Source organism: Euleptes europaea, chromosome 19 (assembly GCF_029931775.1).
Source record: "Euleptes europaea isolate rEulEur1 chromosome 19, rEulEur1.hap1, whole genome shotgun sequence".
In the NCBI taxonomy this organism is placed as follows: Eukaryota; Metazoa; Chordata; class Lepidosauria; order Squamata; family Sphaerodactylidae; genus Euleptes; species Euleptes europaea.
In genome coordinates, this window is record NC_079330.1 from 25821069 (window position 1) to 25845782 (window position 24714).

Consider the following 24714-nt stretch of genomic DNA (forward strand, 5'->3'; position numbering starts at 1 on the left):
TGTGTGCATGCGTGTGATAAACAGGAGCTTTAAAAGGTAAAAGTAGTCCCCTGTGCAAGCACAGGGTCATTACTGACCCATGGGGTGACGCCACATCCCAATGTTTACTAGGCAGACTTTGTTTACAGGGTGGTTTGCCAGTGCCTTCCCCAGTCATCTACGCTTTATCCCCAGCAAGCTGGGTACTCATTTTACCGACCTCAGAAGGTCGGAAGGCTGATTCAACCTTGAGCCGGCTACCTGAAACCGACTTCCGTCAGGATCGAACTCAGGTCGTGAGGAGAGCTTTTGACTGCAGTACTGCAGCTTACCACTCTGCGCCATGGAGCTCCTAGCTTTACAGGCAGCCAAAAAAAAAACTATCAGTGTTTGCAACCCTCCAGGATGAGGCCAGGGCCTGCAATCCCAGGCAATAAAAGCAGATGTTCTGCTTCAAGGAACGGGCACTGGTCCGGGGCAGGCTGGCATGCCATTGTGGAGAAGGAAAGCATGCTGGGATGTCGAGAGGCCCAGCAGGACATGCTTTGGCAACAGAACGCTGGAAGGGCAGAGCGCCACCTGGAAAGTGGCGACCGGCTGCTTGTTGCTCCGGAGTGTGGCCTGGGAATGCCCACGTGGGCGGGCAAGAGTAGACACTCACCCGTCTCTCCAGCTGCCTCTTGCCCTGCTGCTCCACCTCCAGCTTGTCCTCCAGCTCCTGCTGCAAGCGCTTCTTGGTGAAATCGATCTCCCGGATGGCGCGCTCGTATTTCAGGCGCCACTCGCCACCTGTAAGGGGGGAGCAGAGACACAGGGGGTGGTAGCAGAGAGCCTGTACCACTGAGGACAATCCCAGCGAGACCTAACCCTTGCCCCGAGCCAAAGACAAAGGCCATGCAACTGACAGATTCAAAACTGATAAAAGGAAGTATTTTTTCACACAACGCATAGTTAAATTGTGGAACTCCCTGCCCCAGGATGTGGTGATGGCTGCCAGCTTGGAGGGCTTTAAGAGGGGGATGGACATATTCATGGAGGAAAGGGGTATTCATGGCTATTAGTTAGAATGGATACTATTCATGCTGCACACCTATTCTCTCTAGTATCAGAGGAGCATGCCTATTATATTAGGTGCTGTGGAACACAGGCAGGATGGTGCTGCTGCAGTCGTCTTGTTTGTGGGCTTCCTAGAGACATCTGGTTGGCCACTGTGTGAACAGACTGCTGGACTGATGGGCCTTGGTCTGATCCAGCAGGGCCTTTCTTATGTTCTTATGGGGCGGCGGCTTCATCGAGATGCAAAAACCCAAGGTTGTCTCTGGGAGCCATGAGACCCAGAAACTCAACTGTCTTTGAAGAAGGGAGAGCTTAAATAATGCTCGGAGTAGCTGTGGATCACCCCAAAAGCCAGAGGGCTCCAACTTGCCCCCCACTCCACTCCTCGCCACTCCCTGTCCCTTTTTTCCACAGCATCTGCATACAAGGCACATGCGTCACCCAGCAGGCTTCATGTGGAGGAGTGGGGAATCGAACCCGGTTCTCCAGATTACGTAAACCTTTAGGTGGGCCATCTTCTGGGCATGGAAGTAGGGGTCACTGGGGGCATGGAGGGGGAGGTAGTTGTGAATTTCCTGCATTGTACAGGGGATTTGACTAAATGACCCTGGTGGTCCCTTCCAACTCTACGATTTTATGAGGAATCTTGCCTGGAGCATCACCCGGCCCCCTTCAGACCTATGGAACTGTTTCTGGGGAAGAGGGAACACGGTCCTCAGCTACTTTCTGCCTGGAGGAGGTGTTCTGACATCGGTCACACAGGAAATTTCATCTGTGACATCACAGGAGGTCTGAACACATGAACACATGAAGCTGCCTTCTACCGAATCAGCCCCTTGGTCCATCAAAGTCAGTACTGTCTACTCAGACCGGCAGCGGCTCTTCAGGGTCTCAGGCAGGGGTCTCTCACATCACCTACCTGCCTAGTCCCTTTAACTGGAGATGCCGGGGATTGAACCTGGGACCTTCTGCATGCCAAGCAGAGGCTCTACCACTGAGCCACAGCAATGGAGAAATTTCCAGGGCGGGGGGTGGGGGGGTGGGATAAGAATGCTGCCCCTCTCTCTGCTGTTCTGATGTCCAAACCCTTTTCAACTCCTGCTATGGGATGCCGCACAGCTTCCCCAGCAGGTGGGCTTCAGAACGACATGCCTCTCCGCTGTCCTCTCAGCAGGGGTGCGGTGTCCAGACCTCCCCCAGAGGAACAGATTTTGGGTGCTGGAGCAGGCCTCTCGACGGGCACAGGCCGGGCACCCTGAGTCCGGAAAGAGACTCACTGGAGTCGTCGTCGTCCATCTCCCCGTTGAGCTCCGCGGCGCGGATGAGGCGGGCCTCCATCACTTCCATCTCCATGGAGTCCATCTGCTTTTTGAGGGCGTCATACTTGGCCTGAAGGGAGACACGTGCCGCTTCAACACGCAGGAGGGGGAGCTGGCGGGAGAGCTGCCTCCCCCTCTGCACACACACACCCCAGCCCAAGAGGGAGGCCCTGGCTGAATATGGCACAAGGAACATGGGCAGTGCCAGAACTTTGTTTATACCCCACCTTTCTCCCCAATGGGGACCCAAAGCGACTTACATCATTCTCCTCTCCTCCGTTTTAGCCTCACAACAACCCTGTGAGGAAAGTTAGGCTAAGCGTGCGTAACTGGCCCAAGGTCGCCCAGTGAGCTTCCACGGCAGAGAGGGGATTCAAACCTGGGCCTCCTGGATCCTAGCCTGACACTTTAACCACTATGCCACGCCGGCTCTCAAGCTTGCTGGCAAAAGAAGCCAACTGACAACCAATCGTCTGCGTTTGTAAAAATGCTTACAGGATACTGCTTACAGAACGTTTACTGGAAAAAAAAACATTCACAAAGAGGGAGAGAGACCAGCTGGTACTCCAGTGTCCTTAATCAACTCAACTGACTGTGGTTCAGTCAACAATGCATGGGGAAGACCGGAGCTGCGACGCAGGGACCAAAGGGTGCCATGAGAACGGTGGGGACAGACTGGCACCATTGACATTTGTCCAAAGCTCTCCCTTGCACTCCCAGTGTGTATTTCCACTATGTATACAGTGTAACATGTGGCATGTATGTTTGCATGTAACCAGCTTCACCGCCACCCTGCCATTCTTTGAAAGGAAATGTGCACACAGCATGTTGACAGTGCATTCCTAAGAAGGGTTACTCCAGTCTACACCCATTCATTTCCATAGGCTTAGACTGGTGTAACTCTCCTTAGGAATGCACGGAAAGTCACAAAACACGCTAGCCTGCCCACAGTTACATCTCAATGCTATCACTGTAGGATTTTTTTTTAAAAAAAAAGTTTTCCTGCTTGGCCACTTGGAGACCATTCTACCGTTGCCACAGGTGATGCTTCCCAGCCCAAAGCATCGCCACTTCTGGCCCGCCTGGCTCACCTGTAGCTCCTTCATATCTTTTTCCGCTCGCAGCCGCTCCGCAGTCTCGGCATCCAGGAGCTGGGAGGCGGACTCTCCCGTGTTCCTCTCATCAGTCAGCTCCGAGGTCAGCTCTGTGATCTGGGAGAGGCCAAACAGCGGAGTGAGACAGGAAAGGGACAGGGATACCAGCGCCCAGAATAGACTTTTGACTACTTCTAAACTATTTGCCTCTCTCTTGGAGGCTAACTGATGGTCAATGAAAATGGACCCTCTGTGCCCTTATTACAGCTAAAAGAATCATAGAGCTGGGTCCTCCAGGGTCATCTAGACCAACCCCCTGCGCAATGCAGAAAATTCACACCTACCTCCCCACACACACACACACCAGTGATCCCTACTCCAAGCCCAGAAGATGGCAAAAAAGGGGGAGGGGGGAAACCCTCCGGGATCCCTGGCCAATCTGCCCTGGAGGAAAAATTACTTCCTGACCCCAAAGCGGCAATCAGCACTATCCTGGGTATGCAAGAAAGGACCACGAGAGTCGAACACTGATGCAAACCTTCCTGCCCTCCCTCTCATGATCTACCTAAGGTCATAGAGGGGGCAATTGCGCATGGACTTGTGTTTAGATATTTGAAAACCATTTATAGAAATGTATGTCTATATCAGCTACCCCTGTTATTATATTTTTGCCTTTTGTATATTCTTCCTAAGTTTTTTTTCTTTGTGTTTTTTTTCTGTTCTTTTTTTGAAGAAAAAGAGGGAAAACATGCAGACCAGATCCGCGGACTGAAGAAGAGTTGGTTTTTATACCCTGTTTCTCTCTACCAAAGGGACACAATTGTCAGGAGTCATGGTGTCCAGGCAGGCTCAGGACATGAGTTAGGCCCATTTCTGTTCAAGTGCATCTTTTGATTTTGTTTCTCTGAGCTGTTCAAGCTGCCCCCGCTCCTTTCCTCCCCCCTGCTGTGACCTTGAGTCTCAAGCAGGCAACTTCAGCATTATGGCTTGCTCACTCCCTACTTCCTACCATGCACCGTTATCTTCTAATTCCCAGGCCTGCTTGGTTTTGCACCTGGGAGTGCTTTGTGCTTAAAGTTATGCTTTGTAGTTTGGATTGTCACTAGCAGCTTTGAACTTGTGGATTGCTTATGCTGTACCTGCGGCTCCTGAATAAATGTTTACCTGCTTTAGACCTGCCTGTCTGAGCGAGTGACTTTTTGGGATTGCCGAGGTTGGCTGGAGAACCTCACATTAAGGTGCTAATCTTCTTTGCTCCGTTATCTGCTCCCAACCCAACTCGAGGGTGGTTATGGTGGGGAATGGAGACAACAAGAAGGAGGAGGACAAAACGGTGCCTCCGGCCGAGCCCGATCTTGGCTCGAAGGGGGACAAGCCAGTGGACGAGAAACCAAGTGGCACCGGGGAGGGTGCGGTACCAAAGATTTCTCGTATTCGGTCCTGGCTGGATTCTCCCCCGACCTTGGATGGGGTCGGGGGCGGAAAGTAGGCGCCGGAGGCCAGCGATTTCTGGGATGCCTGAGGGGTTTGAGGAAGACCCGACCCGTATGGAATCGGTCTGGCGGCACGAGTGGGAGGAGGAATGCCAGCAACTCCGCTTCGAGAAGCAGGAGATGGCGGAAAGGATGGATGCCATGCAAACCTTGAAGCAGGAAATGTGGCACGAGTTGAACGACTGGCGGCAACAGCAGCCTCAGCAGCCTCCCGGCAACCAACCGGCGGCTCCTGGTAACCAACCGGTCCTACCACCGCCGCCGCCTCCGGGGCAGCTGGGCCCAGAGCCTCCGACCCGACGTGATTTGAAGGTGACGTTTGACGGGTCAAGCGACCTTTTGTCTTATTTCCTGATCCAAGTGGATGTATTCATGCGTGAGCAGGGTGCAACCTTCACTTCGGACGAAAGCCGGGTTCAATACGTTGCATCGCTGCTTCAGGGGGAAGCGGCAGCATGGATGGTGCAACAGTACGAACTGCGCTCCCGAGTTTTTAGAAGTTTGGATGACTTCATGATAGCCCTTCGTAACCGGTTTGAAGACCCGCACCGGGGGGAACGGGCCAAGATGGCTATTTTGCAGCTGTGTCAAGGGACTAAGTCAGTGGTCCAGTTGCTCTGGAGTAAAATCCTGGACTGGAGCGAGGCCACCCAGGTACAGTACTTTCGGGAGGGGCTCAATCCTGAATTGCAGCACTGGGCTTTCATGCAAGGGAATCCTCCGGAATGGAGGGATGGGTGCGGCATGCAGCCGACATCAAAAACCGTAGGCAACTTTTGCAACTCTCGAAGCAGCGTACCACACGGGAGGCCAAGCCCCGTGGAGACAGGCCAGGCGCCCCTAAAGACTTTCGGTCCTTGCAAGGAGGGGGTCTGTCAGCGGCGGAATTGACTAAACGTTTCCAGAGTGGTGCCTGTCTCATTTGCGGAGGCTTGGGACATTTTGCCGCTCGTTGCCCATCCCGGTCAGAAAAAATGGCCCCAGTCCAGCCAGCAGCTGTGGAATCAGAGAAGGCGCACACCGAGGGACAGGCACCACAGAAGCGCCCCGCCAGGACGACGGGGGATGCCCACGGTTCTTCAGCTTCAACCCACCAAAGAACCGCCGAAAGCTACCGGCACATCGGAGCCGCGGATTACAAACCAAGACTCCTCTTCCTCCAGTGAGGGGGATGAGTGGAGCCCGCCGGCAAAAAACGCCGCCGGTCTGCTGTAAAGGGAGCTCCACAGCAGGCCGCCCCGGACCTTGAGCAGGGAGCTCCGGTGATGGTAAGCGATCATGAAGACAATGTGTTCCTGCGTTACCCGGGGGGGACCCGTGTTACAAGTGTCAGCGGTAGTTGATTCAGGCTGTGCTCGGACTTTGATAAATGAAGAGACTGCACGTGAATTACGGGTGAAGAGGGTGGAGTTGCCCGAACCCATCCAGTTTGCTCAGATGGACGGTAGTGACTTTAGGGGGGGGGCGGTCACGCATAGAACAGCCCGGGTCGCTTTGGGAGTTGCAGAGCATTGGGAACAGCTCCATTTTACCATTGCCCCCACTATTAAATACTCCATAGTGTTGGGGATGAATTGGTTACGTGGCCATAGTCCAACCATAGACTGGAAGGAACGGACTATTACATTCTCGCAGGCCCAGTGTGACCGGCACAGGAGGGAGGTGGCGTTCAAAGAACAAGCAGCCGCGTTACAGGAGCTTCCACCGGGGGAGGCTTCACCACCTCGCCTCCCCGAGGAATATGCAGTTTGCAGACGTGTTTGATGTGCGCAAATGTGATGAATTACCCCCCCACCGAGTAACTGACTGTGCAATTGAAGTGGTGGGGGATGGCAAACTCTCGAAAGGGAAGATCTATCTCATGAGTCCCAAAGAAAAGGCTGTGTTAAGAGACAACCTGGACACGAACTTGGCAAGGGGTTTCATACGGCCGTCCTCGGTGCCGTTTTCGGCACCGGCGTTCTTTGTGAAGAAAAAGACTGGTGATTTGTGACTCTGCGTAGATTTCCGCAGACTCAATGCGGTCACACAAACTAATGCCTACCCCCTTCCTCTCATTCCAGATCTGCTCGCTCAGTTGAAGGAAGGTCGGATTTTTACTAAACTTGATTTAGTGGAAGCGTACCGCATTAAGATCAGGGAAGGAGATGAACACAAGACTGCCTTCTCTAGTTGCTTTGGAATGTTTGAATATTTAGTAATGCCGTTTGGATTGACGGGGCTCCGAGTGTCTTCATGCAAATGATTAATGAGGTGTTGCATGATTTGTTATTTAAAGGAGTGATTGTTTATTTGGACGACGTTTTAATATACACCCAAACCCTGGACGAGCATGTGGCTCTGGTGAAGGAGGTGTTAAGTCGACTATGTGCCCACAGGTTGTACGCCAAGGTTTCCAAGTACGACTTTCACCAGTCCTCAATAACGTTTCTGGGATATATAGTGTCACAGCAGGAACTCGCTATGGACCCAGAAAAGGTTTGAGCAGTTGTGGAGTGGGAAGTCCCCACTACTCGCAAGCAACTACAGCAATTTCTCGGTTTCGCTAATTTCTACTGCAATTTTATTAATGACTTTGCGCAAGTAGCCTTGCCTCTCACCTCTCTCCTGCGAACAAAAAGGAAGGGGTCTGCAGCCACGTTGCCATCCGCCAGGTTACTTTGGACTCCTGAGTGTCAACAGGCGTTTGACACATTAAAACAGTTGTTCGCATCCGAACCAGTGTTGAAACACCCTGATTGTGAAAAACCTTTTGCTGTGCAGGTGGACGCTTCAGATGTAGCCATGGGAGGGGCCCTTTTGCAAATGGGAGAGGGTGGACAGTTGCAACCATGTGCGTACTTCTCTAATAAATTCTCTCAAGCTGAACTAAATTGGGCCATTTGGGAAAAGGAGGCCGCAGCCGTGAAACATGCCCTCACGGTCTGGAGACATTTTTTGGAAGGGGTTGACGTTCCTTTTGAGGTTTGGACCTATCACAAAAATTTGGAGGCGCTAAAAGGGTCTAGAAAATTGTCAGCCAAACAGATTCGCTGGGCAGAGTTCTTTGCCAAGTTCCGATTCGTGCTGAAACATGTTCCAGGGAAAGAAAATTGTCTGGCTGATGCGTTATCCCGACTTCCCCAGTACCGCAGTCAAATCGACTGCCCAGTGGATTCCTTGTTCACCCCGGAACAATGGGGGGAGGTGCCAGGGTTGGCCGTAGTCACTCATGCTCAGAGTCGAGCGGTGGATTCTGACCCGGCAAGCAGACTCCCGGAAGCCTTCTGCGTGAGGGTGGCCGAAGCCGCGCGCCAGGAAGAGGGGGGCCAAATGCTCCCTCAAGCACTCACTCGCCGGGGGGAGTTGTGGTTTCATGGGGTGAGCAAAAAACGCAGGACATTTCGGGTTTGTCAAGTATTTGCATTTATTGTGGCGTCAATTTTGCTGGCAGGGCATGAGAGCTGATGTGGATCTTTTCGTGCGCAGTTGCCCCACCTGCGCAACCTCTAAAAGACTTATGGGGAACCCCCGGGACTCCTCAAACCCTTGGAAGTCCCGTCCATTCCCTGGGAGATCATGACCATGGACTTTATTACGGATCTTCCCCCCAGCCAAGGGAAGACGGTGTTGTGGGTGGTGACGGATTTATTTTCCAAACAAGTGGATTTTGTTCCTTGTACGGGTTTACCGGCAGCCCAGAAGCTGGCACGTACGTTCATTACACACGTGATGAAACACCACTCGTTTCCACGCAAGATAATCTTCGACAGGGGGGCTCAACTCGTGGCTAAGTTCTGGAAAGCCTTTTTAAAACTAATGGGGGTGGAACAAGGTTTGTCTTCGGCACACCATCCTCAGACGGATGGAAAGACGGAACGAGTTAATTCTGTGTTGGAGTGCTATTTGCGCTGTTATGTGAACTATCACCAGGATGATTGGGTGGATTTACTGCCTTTTGCTGAATATGCTTATAATAATGCTCCTCATTCGTCTACGGGGTACAGTCCCTTCCGGGTGGTGTACGGCAAAGGTTTTGGACCCTTTGGGAACGTAGAACTACTCCAGGAGGAGGGGATAAAAGGTGAAGTGGGAGATTGGGTGCAGGTGATTCAGAACACATGGCCTTGGCTTCAGAACAATATGGAGCGAGCTAAACGCAAATACAAAGAGCATGCAGACAAACATCGTTCCCCAGGGTGGGACTTTAAGGTGGAGGATCAAGTCTACTTGTCCACCAAGAACCTTCGGACCCTACGACCATGTAGAAAGCTCAGTGACAAGTATGTGGGTCCCTATCCCATCACGAGGGTGATCAACGAAGTGGCTGTAGAGCTAGCGCTTCCCAAAGCCCTCAGGGGAATCCACCCGGTGTTTCATATCAGTCTTCTCAAGCCCTATGTAGCGGCTCCCCAATTCCACCCAGAACCTAAGCCCAAGATACCAACTGTGGTGGGAGGGGAGGTACATCTGGAAGTCTCTAAAATCCTTGATTCCAAACTTTAAAAAGGGAAGTTGTTTTATTTGGTATGTTGGAAACATCTGGGACCTGCACATGACGAATGGGTGGCAGCCCCGCATGTAGCAGCGCCCCGTCTGGTACAACAATTTCATGACGCCTACCCCAAAAAGCCTCAGCCTATCTCGGACCTGGGAGGGGTGTCTTAAGGGGGGCAGAATGTCAGGAGTCATGGTGTCCAGGCAGGCTCAGGACATGAGTTAGGCCCATTTCTGTTCAAGTGCATCTTTTGATTTTGTTTCTCTGAGCTGTTCAAGCTGCCCCCGCTCCTTTCCTCCCCCCTGCTGTGACCTTGAGCCTCAAGCAGGCAACTTCAGTATTATGGCTTGCTCACTCCCTACTTCCTACCATGCACCGTTATCTCCTAATTCCCAGGCCTGCTTGGTTTTGCACCTGGGAGTGCTTTGTGCTTAAAGTTATGCTTTGTAGTTTGGATTGTCACTAGCAGCTTTGAACTTGTGGATTGCTTATGCTGTACCTGCGGCTCCTGAATAAACGTTTACCTGCTTGAGACCGGCCTGTCTCAGCGAGTGACTTTTTGGGATTGCCGAGGTTGGCTGGAGAACCTCACAATCACCTTCCTCTCCCCACAACAGGCACCTTGTGAGGTAGGGAGGACTGAGAGAGTTTGGAGAGAACTGTTACTGGCCCAAGGTCACCCAGCAGGCTTCATGTGGAGCAGTGGGGAAACAAACCTGGGTCTCCAGATTAGAGTCCACCACTGTTAACCACTACACCACGCTGGTTCTCAGCTTCTGACTATCTCTCCTTACATATCTTTCTCCCTTGCTGCTCCAGATATGCTCACATCCTGACCTCTTGGCCTCACCAACCCCTACCCCTGAACACAAAGGGAGCTTTTACTCTCGAATAACTTTTCAACTGGAAATCACGTTGGTCTTCTAGGTGCTACTGGACTCGAATCTGGCTCTACCCTTCCCCTACCCAGCACAGTTTTGGCTAGACTGCTTCCCTCCTTTCAAACCCTCAGTAAAGTTTCACCCTAGCTGCTGCACCTCTGTTGTCACCTGCATGCTCTCGTCCCATCCCTTCTGACAATCCTGGCTCCATCTGCGACCAAGAAGCCCCCTAGAAATCTGGGGTCGTTGCATTGCATTCAAGCACCGTGCCACTCCTAGCACACATCTGGAAGCAACAAACGCTCCCGTGAGGGCCCTGGAAGATTCCAAGACCGTACCTTGCTCTCCAAGCGGTCGCCGGTCAGCCGCAGTTCGTTGCGCTCCTTCTCCACCTTCTCCAGCCGGTTTTTCAGCTGCTGGATCTCCTCCTGTTGCAGACAAAGGGCAAGGGTCAAGTGTCCGAGAAGAACTGAGGAGCTTCACATTGCTCGGTCTCGAGATTGGGAACTGAAACTTCTTATACAAGAGCTGCTCCCTGCCCTTCTTGGATACGGCTGGGACTTTAGGGAAAAGGCTCTCCGCTCACTTGTGAGACGAAGTGGAGCTCTTACCTAAAGCAGACTTGGAAAACACGATAGCTCTTATCTGTAACTGTAGTTCGTTGAGTGTCGTTCTGTGCAGGCACACGTAGGAACTGAGCATGCGCAGGCCGGCCTGCACAGGCCCAGTTCCCATGTCTGCCTCCACAGAAGACACAATGATCAACAAGTTATGAAAAAGTGGGATTTGGCCTCCCTAGAAAGCCAGTTACCCGCCTTCTTTACTTGATGTTTATGAATAACGGCACCCGTTATATGGCTTGTTCTCACAGATCATCGTAAGGCCAGTGGGATTCGGCCTCCCCAGCAAGCTAGTTACCTGCCTTCTTTACTTGATGTTTACGAATAACGGCACCTGTTATACGGCTCGTTCTCACGTAAAATCATCGTGAGGCGAGGGGGCCTTGCTGAAGCATCATGCACCCAGCAGGGGCTTCCTGAGCTGATTACTTTGCAGTTCCACTGCTGAAACCAAGCCGGTCTGGCTCTGCCAACTGAACGAGAATGTGACAAGCCCAGCCAAGCCAGGTAGTAGTCCAAGTTGGGCAATACAGGTCGTGGGTCTAGCCAGGCAGCAGGCGGATTCAGGTCCCTTGGAGCACACAACGCTCCGGAGCAGCAACTCCCCTTCCCCTTTCGCACAGGGCTCCTACGCACATCTTTGCCCCGGATCTGGTCCTCAGTGAGCTGAACTTCAATGAGAGGCCGGACGGTGGTGAAAAGTTTCCACCAAGGCCAATCTTTCACTCCTTTGTTCTTCTTGATGTTCTTCTGAACGCAGCGGATCGCCAGGTCTTGGATCTGGATTGGAAGAAGAAGAGTTGGTTTTTATACCCTGCTTTTCTCTACTTTTAACGAGTCTCAAAGCAGCTTACAATCACTTTCCCTTCCTCTCCCCACAACATACACCTTGTGAGGTAGGTGGGGCTGAGAGAGTTCAGAGAGAACTGTGACTAAGAACATAAGAATGGCCATGCTGGATCAGACCCAGGTCCATCAAGTCCAGCAGTCTGTTCATACAGTGGCCAACCAGGTGACTAGCCCAAGGTCACCCAGCAGGCTTCATGTGGAGGAGTGGGGAATCAAACCCGGTTCTCCAGATAAGAGTCCGCCGCTCTTAACCACTACGCCACGCTGGAGAGGTGGGAAGTGGGGGTGGGGACTGAGCATCCAGTCAACAGAACCCTCCTGGCCTTCTCAAGAAAGCAGCAGCCAAACCCCAAGTCTGCTTTTCAGGCTTTACGGCCTCTCAAGGCCTAAAGTTCTGCTACTGCAGTTCACAGGGGCTCAGGCGGGGCAGCAGAAAGCCTGCATTCAAGGCGTAGGTGTGTGCGCAGGCAGCCCATATTCTCTCCCTCACCCTGTCCTATCTGTTCCCATTTTTACTGCTTGCTGCTAGCCTTCTCCCTAATCCAACCATCAAGCCTGGTCTCGCCAAAAACACACGACCCACTTGCAAGTCTGCGCTCAATAATAAACAGAGCAGCCAAGGTCCTTGGCTGCCCTGTGGCACAGAGCTCTCCACCCTCGAGCCCCAGAGCGGCAGTGGAGGAAGAAGAGGAAGAAGATGAAGAAGAACTGGCTTACAGTCATCTTTCCTTCCCCTCCCCACAACAGACACCCTGTGAGGTGGGTGGGGCTGAGAGAGTGTGACTGGCCCAAGGTCACCCAGCTGGCTTCGTGTGGAGGAGTGGGGAAACAAATCCAGTTCACCAGATTAGCCTCTGCTGCTCACGTGGAGGAATGGCGGGGAATCAAACCCAGGGGTGTCCTGCGCTGATCTGAAGCTCCCTGCAGACCTGGTCCTAAGAGTCACACCTGAGCCACTCAAGTTTGCAGAAAAGGGTGAGAAAATCCAGAACATTCAAGTGTTGTTCTGATCAGTGCAGATGCCGCAGGAGCTTTCGCCCCGAGGTGGCAAAGCTGCTTCCACACAGTGACAGGTCTCCTTGGAGCTTCATTGCTGCTACAAATCCAGAGGCGTTCCCGGAGACAACCAAGTGTCTGTAGGGCAGTTTCCCCCATACTTTCCTTGCCTCTGCCCTCACCCCCACTTTTCTCCTCATCCCACCAAAGGGCTTTTTGAAAATCAGTAATTGCTAGATTGCTACAGCGCAGTAACATCATAATGATCTATTGCTGCAATCTACTAGTTCCTCTGAATTCCCCGGCTTTCATTAAAAAGTCTCTTTCGTTGCTGCTCCGCGAAGGAAAGGGCTAATTTAAAGTAAGAGATAGGAATTCAGAGGGACTAGCCGACTGTGGCAACAGATCGCTGCAGTTTTGTTGCCCTGTAGCAATCGAGGAAGTACCAAAAAGAAACAACGCTCTCAAAGAGCCCCCTCCCCATGGCATGTAGGGAGGGAGGAGAGAATGGCGGCTGCCAGGGCAGAGGCAAGGAAAACGGAGCCCGTGTACGTGGGAGACCTTCAAAAATGCACCCCTTCCTGCCCACATGGCAACGAATGGAACTCTGACTGTCATCGTTCCAAAAACCCGGTTATCAAACCGGGAAGTGGAAAATTAGGGGATTATGTCGTGGGAACTGCACAAAGAAACCCACTCCAGTCTGAATGCCAAGCGGGAGCCAAAGATCCAGGTCAAAGCAGCCAACGAGGGTGGAGAGGCATCTCTGACTGGCTCCCCCCAGAAAGGCTAGAGCAAGGGTGTCAAACTCATCTGTTACGCGGGCCGGATATGACATAAATGTCACTTGGTCGGGCCGGTCCGTATGTACCGTAAAATTTAATGCCAGGTACCGGAGATACAAACTTTATAAAAGAAAAAGCCAATTAATTATATTATTTTTTACTTTGTGTTTTACTTAAAATACAAACATGCTTAAGACAATAACACTCTTACAGTATTTTCTTTTGTTTTACAGACTTTTGTCATTGACAGCTCAGGACTGGAGGGGTGGTTGGCCTCGGCTGGCGAGCCTGCAGCAAGCTTGCCAGCCCAGATCAGGAGTGGGTGTGTGTGTCTGCCTCGGCTGGCTCGTGGGTCAGATAAGAGCTCTCAAGGGGCTGGATCTAGGCCGCAGGATGGATGTTTGACACCCCTGGACTGGAGGAGGAGGAGGAGAGTTTGTTTTTATATGCAGACTTTCTCTCCCACTTAAGGAAGACTCAAACTGGTTTACAATCACCTTCTATTCCCCTCCCTACAACAGACACCCTGTGAAGTCGGTGGGGCTGAAAGAGCTGTGACTAGCCCAAGATCACCCAGCTGGCTTCATGTGTAGGAGTGGGGAAACAAATCCAGTTCACCAGATTAGCCTCCACCGCTCATGTGGAGGAGTGGGGAATCGAACACAGTTCTCCAAATCAGAGTCCACTTCTACACCACTCTTAACCACTACACCACACTGGCTATTCCCAGTGGGGAATGGAACCTGCCTTTCCCCAGGTACTTCCTGATCCTGCCCTGGAAGGACAAGAGCTTCCCCATCCCGCTACCCAGAGGAAAGGCCTGCCATCACGTCTGTCTCATGGTACCAGCCTGACTATTGATGCACAGAGGCAGCATATAAAAGCAACCCCCCTCTGAAAGAAGCTGGCTACTGAGAAGGAGAGTCAACTGCGGAAGGGCTACTCAGAGGGATGCTGAAGACTAGGAAAAAGGGGGAGAAGGAAAGTGGGGGGGCAGTGAAAGGTAGTGTTGGGAGATCAAAAAAACGGAGTCGGAAACCACAACCAAAGAGTGCCTTGTGCTTCAAATCACCCCAACCCCAAAAGAACCTCCCTCCAAATGAAGAAGTTCCTAGAAAGCTATGCCCTCCCTACCCAGCCACACAGTTGAAAATGAAAAAAAGCTCTCACGCTGCATCAGGGCCCTACAAAACAAACCCACCTCCCCATAGTAACACAATTCCACCATATCTTGCTTCCACAAGCTTGACGGGGCTTCCTCGGGGGAAGGGGGATGGAGACCCCGTGTGAGAGATCCCCCTCTCTGAGTTTGCTTCTCCAAATCAGTTGCTCAGACGTTGATACAGAAACAATAGATTTATTGAAGCCTTCAGGAGATGAGACAGGCACAGGTAGAAAGTTGCAAGTGAGGGGCTATACGGGTTTACAGAATATATTGACTCCAGGGCACTGGGGCACTGGGGTTCACACTTATTGTTATGGGAAGTTACAAGCTTGGCATAATACAAAACATCAGACGGATCCCAGGAAGTCTGGTGCGGCTATCACACTTCCAAGGCCGCACCGGCCTGAGGGAGTACTGGCAGGAAAACAGCGGGGGGGAAGATACATGGGCCATCAGGCCTGGCGCCTGAGACCAGAAGGTGTGAACTGCTTTTACGAGTTCACTGATAATACCGCAGGTGATGGAAAGCGGAGACACAAAGACAGAGACCCTCACATTCTGCCCCCCTTAAGGCCCCCCTCCGGGAGGATGAGGCTTATCGGGATAAGCAAGGTGGAATTCTCGGACCAAGCGAGGAGCTGCCATGTGGGGTGCGGCCACCCATTCGTCATGAGCGGAGCCAAGGTTTTTCCAGCGAACAAAGTAAAACAGTTTCCCTTTCTTCCATTTGGAATCTAAAACCTTGGATATTTCCAAATGGGTGTCCCCTCCTACTACGGTAGGAATCTCATGAGCGGGAGGGGGGTGGAACTGGGGAGCTGCTACATAAGGTTTGAGGAGGCTTATATGGAAGACTGGATGAACCCCCTTGAGTGTCTTAGGGAGACTCAGTTCCACGGTAACCTCGTTGATTACTCTGGTAATGGGGAAAGGTCCTACATAACGGTCGCTCAGTTTTTTGCAGGGGCGAAGAGAGCGGAGGTTTTTGGTGGACAGATAAACTTGCTCCCCCACCTTGAGTTCCCATCCCGGAGACCGGTGTTTGTCCGCTTGTTCCTTGTACTTGCTTTTTGCCCTTTCCAGATTTTTGAGCAACCATGGCCAGGTGGATTTAACCACCTGAATCCACTCCTGAAGATCAGGGGTAGACTGGAGCTCTGGCGAGACGGGGGCAGAACCGAAAGGGCCAAAATCCGTCCCGTATATAACTTGGAAGGGACTAAAGCCGGTAGAGGAATGAGGCGCATTGTTGTACGCATATTCGGCAAATGGCAGCAGGTCAACCCAGTCATCCTGGTGGAAATTTACATAGCAGCGCAAATAACATTCTACTACCGCATTTACTCGTTCTGTTTGACCATCCGTTTGGGGGTGATAGGCGGAAGAAAGGCCCTGTTCCTCCACTCCCATTAACTTTAGGAAAGCCCGCCAGAATTTGGCAACAAACTGGACCCCCCGGTCGGAGAGGACCTTCCTCGGGATCGAGTGTAGCCTGAGGACGTGCGTGATGAACAGTTTAGCTAAGCCCTGGGCTGAAGGAAGACCTGCACATGGAACGAAATGAACCTGTTTGGAAAAGAGGTCTGTGATAACCCAGAGAACCGTTTTCCCCCGACTTGGAGGTAGGTCGGTGATAAAATCCATGGCGATGACTTCCCAGGGACGGGAGGGGTTCTCAAGCGGTTTGAGAAGCCCCGGGGGTTTTCCCATCCGTTTCTTGGCTGTGGCGCAGGTGGGGCAGCTGCGCACATACAACTCCACATCAGATCTCATACCGGGCCACCAAAACTGCCTTCGAACCAGGTGAAGCGTTTTTACGAAACCAAAATGACCTGCCAGCCTGGCCCCATGTACAAGTCCCAATACTTCTTTGCGAAGGGAAGATGGGACATATAGTTTCCCCCCCTGCACCCACCAAGTGTTGGTTCGTTCCAAGCCAGGAGGGAGGAGATTGTGCTCCTCCTCCTGCAAGGAGGCGTCCCGGAGTCGCTGTTGGAACACTTCCGGGATACCTTTGAGCGTAGGGGGGGTCTCCGGTTGGCGGGCTTGGGATCGGGTGGTGACGGCTAAGCCAGGGACTTCCCCTCGCTGTTCGGGAGTGAACAGGGAGTCGACGGGGCGATCGAAATCGTTGCGATACTGGGGAAGTCGTGACAAAGCATCAGCTAGGGCATTTTCTTTGCCAGGGACATGTTTGAGGGTGAACCGGAATTTTGCAAAAAATTGGGCCCACCGAATTTGTTTGGCATTGAGTTTTCTAGCTCCCTTGAGAGCCTCAAGATTCTTGTGATCTGTGCACACTTCGAACGGCAGTTCGGCCCCCTCCAAGAAGTGTCTCCATATGGTAAGGGCATGTTTGACCGCTGCTGCCTCCTTCTCCCAAATGGCCCAGTTGATTTCGGACTGGGAAAACTTCTTGGAGAAGTAGGCGCACGGCCTTAACCGTCCCCCCTCATCCCTCTGCAATAGGGCCCCGCCCATTGCTACATCCGAGGCATCCACCTGCACCACGAAGGGCTTGGTGCAATCCGGGTGAGCCAAAACGGGTTCGGATGAAAAAAGTAGCTTTAAACGTTCAAAAGCTTGCTGGCACTGGGGAGACCATTGCAGACGGGCTGAGGGGAGTGCGGCGCTAGCCCCCCTGTCCTTGGTACGCAGCAGGGCAGTGAGGGGAAGCGCAACTTGGGCAAAGTTGGGAATGAAATTCCGGTAAAAGTTGGCAAACCCCAAAAACTGTTGAAGTTGGCGGCGGGTAGTGGGGGTTTCCCAGTCCCGCACCGCCTGGACCTTGGCGGGGTCCATTTCCAACCCTTGGTGGGAAATCACATACCCCAAAAATGTAATAGAAGGTTGGTGGAATTCACACTTGGACACCTTAGCATACAGTTTGTGCTCCCGCAGCCGCTGGAGCACTTCTCGCACTAGGCGCACATGTTCTTCCATGGTCTCAGAGTAAATAAGAATGTCATCGAGAAATACCACCACCCCCCGAAACAGTAAATCATGCAAAACTTCATTAATTAATTGCATAAAGACACTCGGAGCCCCCGAAAGTCCGAACGGCATGACCAGGTACTCAAACATCCCAAAACAACTGGAAAAGGCCGTTTTGGGTTCGTCTCCTTCTTTGATGCGAATGCGGTGGTAGGCTTCTACCAAGTCCAGTTTGGTGAAGATTCGGCCCTCCTTTAATTGTGCTAGAAGGTCAGGAATAAGAGGGAGGGGGTAAGCATTAGACTGGGTGACTGCGTTCAGTCTGCGAAAGTCAATACACAGTCTTAAATCTCCCGTCTTTTTCTTTACAAAGAAAGCTGGGGCTGAATAAGGAGCCTTGGAGGGGCGTATGAAACCCCTCGCCAGATTGACATCCAGATAGTCCCGCAATACAGTCTTTTCACTGGGGCTCATGGGGTAAACCTTTCCCTTAGACAGTTTGCCTTCCCCTACGATCTCGATGGCACAGTCCGTTTCTCTGTGGGGAGGCAGTTCGTCGCACTCTCTAACATCGAAAACATCAGTAAACTGCGAGTACTCAGAGGGTAACTGTGGAGAGACTGGGGCGGGGGACCCTACCAGTGCGGCGGCTGGAGTTCTGAGTACCCGTTCCTTGTCATGCAACCCACAGGGGTTTTCGGGGAAAGAAAGCACCCGTTTAACCCAATCAATGGAGGGATTGTGTCCCCTTAACCAGTTCATCCCCAACACCACAGGGGTTACAATAGGGGCGATGGTGAAATACAACCGTTCCCAATGTTCCCCCACGGACATAATCACGGCTGCAGTTCTGTGGGTCACAGGGCCCCGTTTAAAGTCACTCCCGTCCATTTGGGAAAAACGGAGGGGTCCCGGAAGCCGCTTGCGCCGGACCCCCAACTTCTTGGCAGTTTCCTCATTTATCATGGTGCGGGCACACCCCGAGTCGACCAACGCGGGGACCTCTAACGGGGGACCCCCTTTGGGTAGGGACAGATGAACACGCACAAATACATTGTCCTCTTGGGCGCTTACCATCGGTGGAGCTCCTTGCACAACGATAGGGACGGTCTGCTGCGGAGCCCCCTCTACAGCAGACCGACGGCGTTTTTTGCCGGCTGTTCCCACTCTTCCTCCTCGCTGGAAGAGGGGGACGGGGTGGTGGCCTCCGGGGAGCCGTCCGAATCAAAGACGGTATTTGTAATCCGGGACCCCGATGGGACCGTAGAGTCGGATGCCCCATCCTGGGGGCGCGCGTGGAGAGCGGAGGGTGCGCCGGAGCGCCGGCTCAGTGGTCCACTTCTACGGCGAGGCTGGCTGTCGGCGGCCGGTTTCGTCGGCTCGGCCTGGGTTTGACGGGGGGGGGTCGGACGGCCTGAGCGAGAGGGGCATTGCGATGCAAAGTGACCCTTTCCCCCGCAGACCAGGCAGACGCCGGCCTCGAACCGCTTGCGGCGTTCCGCGGCCGAGAGACCCCCGCCACCCCCTTGCCGGAGTTCCCGGCCACGGTCACCTCGGGGCCTGGGGTCTCGCCCAAGCCGTTGCTTGGACAAGTTCAGAAGTTGCTTGCGATTCTCGATGTCAGCAGCATGGCGAACCCAACCTTCCACATCCGGGGGGTTCCCTTGCATGAAGGCCCAATGTTGGAGGTCTGGGTTGAGACCCTCCCTGAAACATTGTACCAAGGTAGCTTCACTCCAGTCCAGAATTCGGCTAGCCAGTGACTGGAACTCACTTGCATACTGCGCCACCGACTTAGTCCCTTGGCGCAGTTGCATCAGGGAGGCTTTAGCCCGCTCACCCAGAGTCGGGTCCTCAAAACGGTTTCGGAGTGCTACCATGAACTCGTCCAGGGTTCGCAGTACCGGCGAGCGGAGTTCATACTGCAACACCATCCAGGCAGCCGCCTCCCCTTGCAGTAAGGAAGCCACGTACTGCACCCGGGACTCCTCAGAAACAAAGGTTCGGCCTTGTTCCCGCATAAAAATGTCCACTTGGACCATAAAAAAGGTCAAATGGTCTCCCGACCCGTCATACGTGACTTTCAGGTCCCGACGGGCCGGGGGGGCAGGGGTTGCGGGCGGAACTACCGGCGCCCCGTCTGGGGGAGCACCGGCTGGAGGTTGCAACTTCAGCGCATCTAGGGCCGTGGCCATCTCACCCATTACGCGTTGCATGGTCTCCATCTGCTCCTGCATAGCCCGGCGGTCTTCCTGCCACTGCTTTCGTTCTTCCTCCATGAGGGCCTCTTTGCGGGCCGGGTCCCCTTCGAGTCCCGTGCTGGGGAAGGCCAACCGGCGATCCTTCGCCGCAGTCCGCGAGAGCGACCAGCCCTTGGGAGAGTCCAGCCAATAAGTAAGCCCCCGGGGACGTTCGTCCCGATCTTGGTCGGGGGCGCGACCCTTCGGTTTCTTTGGCTTGGCTCCCTCCTCCTTCGGGTCCGGCTTCTCCGGCTCGTCCGGAGCCTTGGGGGCATCGGGGATAGGGGTGGTGTCCTCGTCGGCTGACATTCTGTCCAAAGCGGTACAGCTGCAGTCCGAGAGGCAAGGACTTGCAACTTAATGTGAGAGATCCCCCTCTCTGAGTTTGCTTCTCCAAATCAGTTGCTCAGACGTTGATACAGAAACAATAGATTTATTGAAGCCTTCAGGAGATGAGACAGGCACAGGTAGAAAGTTGCAAGTGAGGGGCTATACGGGTTTACAGAATATATTGACTCCAGGGCACTGGGGCACTGGGGTTCACACTTATTGTTATGGGAAGTTACAAGCTTGGCATAATACAAAACATCAGACGGATCCCAGGAAGTCTGGTGCGGCTATCACACTTCCAAGGCCGCACCGGCCTGAGGGAGTACTGGCAGGAAAACAGCGGGGGGGAAGATACATGGGCCATCAGGCCTGGCGCCTGAGACCAGAAGGTGTGAACTGCTTTTACGAGTTCACTGATAATACCGCAGGTGATGGAAAGCGGAGACACAAAGACAGAGACCCTCACACCCCGCTTCCAGCCCTCTTGCCTTGCCTAATGGGGTGACAAGACGTGCACGCGCACAACACACGCATACAGACACACACACACACCGAGTACTTTCATACCTGCTAGAAGATTCGAGAGCCATCTCCTCCCCAGGATTGAGGAGTCCCAGTTCCTCTCCTGGCAGAGGCAGGGAGAGCCTGCGATTCTGCCCAGCGCGTGGGAGGCAGAGATGCCCATTTTTGGCTAAGTCCCAGAGTCAGCGGCACGATATGTAAACGCAAAAGGGGACTGGGGGGGAGGCAGAGCTCGTGCGTGCACGCTGGCTCACTCCCTTTCCCCACTGACTTTAAAGGAGGCCTCCGCGGCGTACCTTTCTCTTCTTGAACTGCTGGCGGGCGAGGAAGCCCCGGCAGGCGGCCTGGAAAAGCGAGATGTTTCGACTCATCTGTTTGTCACGCTGCTCCTCCAACTTGGCCAGCGTTCCTGCCCGGAAAAACACCTGTGAGGAGGGGAGAGAAGGAGGGCAGGAAAAAAGAAGGGAGGGTCAATTCCCAGCTCCGGGGCAGACACAGCATGAAGCGAGTTCCCAACAAGTCAGCAGGTATGAAAAGACATTGATACAACAGCCAGAAAATTTTCAGAAAAAGAAGAAGAGTTAGTTTTTATATGCCGACTTTCTCTACCACTTAAGGCAGAATCAAACGGGCTTACAATCACCTTCCCTTCCCCTCCCAACAAACACCCTGTGAGGTAGGTGGGGCTGAAAGAGCTCTAAGAGAACTGTGACTAGGCCCAAGGTCACCCAGCTGGCTTCATGCGGAGGAGTGGGGAAACCAACCCAGTTCACCAGATTAGCATCCACCGTTCATGTGAAGGAGTGGGGAATTGAACCTGGTTCACCAGATTAGCCTCCGCCACTCATGTGGAGGAGTGGGGGAATCAAACCCGGTTCTCCAGATCAGAGTCCACTGCTCCAAACCGCAACTCGTAACCACTACACCACACTGGCTCCCCACCTTTCACTGCAAAGTTCACCACGAAGAGGGCCAAGCAGGCCGTCAATGGCAGCCTGCCCCCCATTTGGAGGTGGGGGAGATGCTGGAACCCCAGGCCCACCCCAGCCTCAACAGAATCAGTATTTCACATCTCGGCAAGTGCAAACATACCCGGGTCAGGAGCGGCGCTTTCTTCCGGCACGGAAGAGAAGCACCGCACTGAGAGAAGATTCAAGAGTATTCCCTGCATGCCCTTTGAGAGAGTCGGCCACTGCGAACAGGTGGGCAAAGGGAGCTTGAGGCAGGAGAAGTGGCAAGGTGTTTTTATTGAATTATTGTACGTATAATTTATTTTGAATATTTTTTAATGCCGAAACGTGTTAACATCTTGATGTTCACTTCCATTGGGATCCTATTTGAAGAGGAAGAGTTGTTTTTTATATGCCAATTTTCTCTGCCTTTTAAGGAGAATCAAACTGGCTTACAAATCTCCTTCCCTTTCTCTCCCCACAACAGATACCTTGTGAGGTAGGTGAGGCTGAGAGAGCTCTGAGAGAACTGTGACTAGCCCAAGGTCACCCAGCTGGCTTCATGTGGAGGAGCGGGGAATCAAACCAAGGCATTCCAGGTGGCCCACCCTCACCACCACACTCATCCCAAGGACAACACCCTGGGCAAGAGGTGGGGAACAGGACCCTCTCCGCCACCGACAGCTCCAGCAGCTGGCACAGACCAGTGGGGCCCCTGCGTTTCCAGGCCCAGAGCCAACTCTGGGGCCCGGTCAGCTGCGAGTCTGCCATCCCCCGGCCATCCATTTGGGACCGATTGCTTCGGTGGCAAGGAATCCGTAAGACAATAGAGTAACGGGAACCCCAGGGAATGCCCTGCAATCGCTCTGTCCCCAGCTTCCCTGAGTGCCAGGGTGCCCACTTCACGCTGATGTTCTACAAAGCAGCGGGGCAGAAGGAAGTGTGCACGATTCAGCCTCTCCTCTCCTCTCTTCGCTTTGAATTTACAGGCTCCTGGAATATGCAGAATCGTTGTGACAAGCCTTCCTTGTGACCCCCCCCCCACCCCCGTCAGCCTGAGCCACGGCGTCCCTGCACATTAACTGCTGGCGACGCAGCTCTGGCCGAGACAGACAAAATGGGGGGGCGCTCCCCGCTGAGCCAGAACAGCCAAGCAGCAGCCCACCCCTCGTTTTGTTAAATGTTTACACCCTGCCTGTCTACAGAACACCTCTAAAGTGGCTCGCAAAAGTCAATTAAGACAATAAACCACCACAATTATCTAGCAGCGCATAAAAGAATCGCGCACAGAATCCGCAGCTGAAAATACTCAGCAGGTGAAAACAAAAACGATTGCGAAGCTGCCTAAAACCAGTAGAATCCTCTAATGGGAGGGAATAAGAAACACCCCTCCAAAAGAGCAATTCAAAAAGTGGTTTGGACGACAAGAGTTTCTGCCGATCACCGAAAGGTCTGCAAACCTGTCACCAGACAAGCCTCTGTGGGGAGGGGCTTCCAGGGCGACAGCACAGGAAAGGCCCTGGCTGGCGGGGTCATCCCCCTGACCTCTGATGGGGGCACACACACGGCAGAACCTTGGGAAAAGATCTTCACAAGTGATATTAAAGAGTTACAGTAAAGTAAAGGTCCCCTGTGGAAGCACCGGGTCATTCCTGGCCCATGGGGTGACGTCACATCCCAACGTTTACTAGGCAGACTTTGTTTACGGGATGGTTTGCCAGTGCCTTCCCCAGTCATCTTCCCTTTACCCCCAGCAAGCTGGGTACTCATTTCACTGACCTCAGAAGGATGGAAGGCTGAGTCAACCTGGAGCCAGCTACCTGAAACCAACTTCTGTTGGGACTGAACTCAGATCGTGAGCAGAGCTTGGACTGCAGTACTGTAGCTTACCACTCTGCGCCACAGGGCTCTGTTTTAAAGAGTTAGAGAGCCCCAAATGAGACACCCGCACCCAGCCCCAAAGACAGCTCACACCTGAACCAAGAAGAAGAGTTGGTTTTTATATGCCGACTTTCTCTACCACTTAAGGAAGAATCAAACCAGCTTACAATCGCCTTCCCCTCCCCACAACAGACACCCTGCGGGGTAGATGGGGTTGAGAGAGTGTGACTAGCCCAAGGTCACCCAGCTGGCTTCATGTGGAGGAGTGGGGAAACAAATCCAGTTCACCAAATTAGCATCTGCCACTCATGTGGAGGAGTGGGGAATCAAACCCGGTTCTCCAGATCAGACTCCACCGCTCCAACACCAAGTGGCTGATGCATTTCTGACATCATGCCAAAAGCCTGTAGAAGGTAGAAACCGCCTTGCTAAAAATCACAGCTTTCGCTTAAAAAAGACAAAAGTTTCTGGCCCACAAAGCTGCAAAATTACACGGTTAAGCAAAGAGGGCAACGCCTACAGAAACGTTGAAAGTTAGAAGTCACCAGGGAGGATTCCCAGTGGTCAGAAGGGACCAGACATCAGCAGGCTGTAGAGCTCCTTCCCACTCCCCATGACTGGGGGAAGCAGAAGAAAGGACGCACAAGAAAGGGGGGGGAATCATGCCCCTTTGCATGATGGATACCAGTTTTAGAATTCAGTTCTGGCTGTCAAAGAATTTTGATTTTAAAATTAAAAAAACCACCCACACCCACACAGAAGCTGTGAGTGCAATGACAGGCATCCAATCCCCAGGCTCTTTCACCCCAAATCTGTGCTCTCCCTTCCCTTCCCCTCCTCTGCCTGGATGGGGCACCGCCTCCAGCATAGAATCATAGAATCCTAGAGTTGGGACAACCAGGGTCATCTAGTCCAACCCCCTGGCCAATGAAGGAAATTTACCACTACCTCCCCACACACACACCCAGTGACCCCAACTACATTCCCAGAAGATGGCCAAGATGCCCTCCCTCTCATGATCTGCCTAAGGTCATAGAATCAGCATTCCTGACAGGTGGCCACCTAGCCTCTTCTTAAAAACCCATAGGAAAGGAGAGCTCACCACCTCCTGAGGAAGCCTGTTCCACTGAGGAACCGCTCTAA

At 53.0% G+C, this 24714-nt stretch overlaps 1 protein-coding gene across 2 annotated transcripts in view; it reads right to left on the reverse strand.

Moving 5' to 3' along the window:
- MYO18A (myosin XVIIIA) overlaps positions 1-24714 on the reverse strand; it is a 171847-nt gene that overhangs the window by 51522 nt on the left and 95611 nt on the right. For both annotated transcript variants that reach the window (XM_056865417.1, XM_056865416.1), the window contains 6 exons: positions 21037-21165; positions 11556-11699; positions 10638-10727; positions 3446-3565; positions 2313-2424; positions 641-768 (listed from right to left, as the gene is read on the reverse strand). In XM_056865417.1, the coding sequence (XP_056721395.1) occupies positions 641-768; positions 2313-2424; positions 3446-3565; positions 10638-10727; positions 11556-11699; positions 21037-21165 (723 nt within the window). The remainder of the gene's footprint in view (positions 1-640; positions 769-2312; positions 2425-3445; positions 3566-10637; positions 10728-11555; positions 11700-21036; positions 21166-24714) is intronic.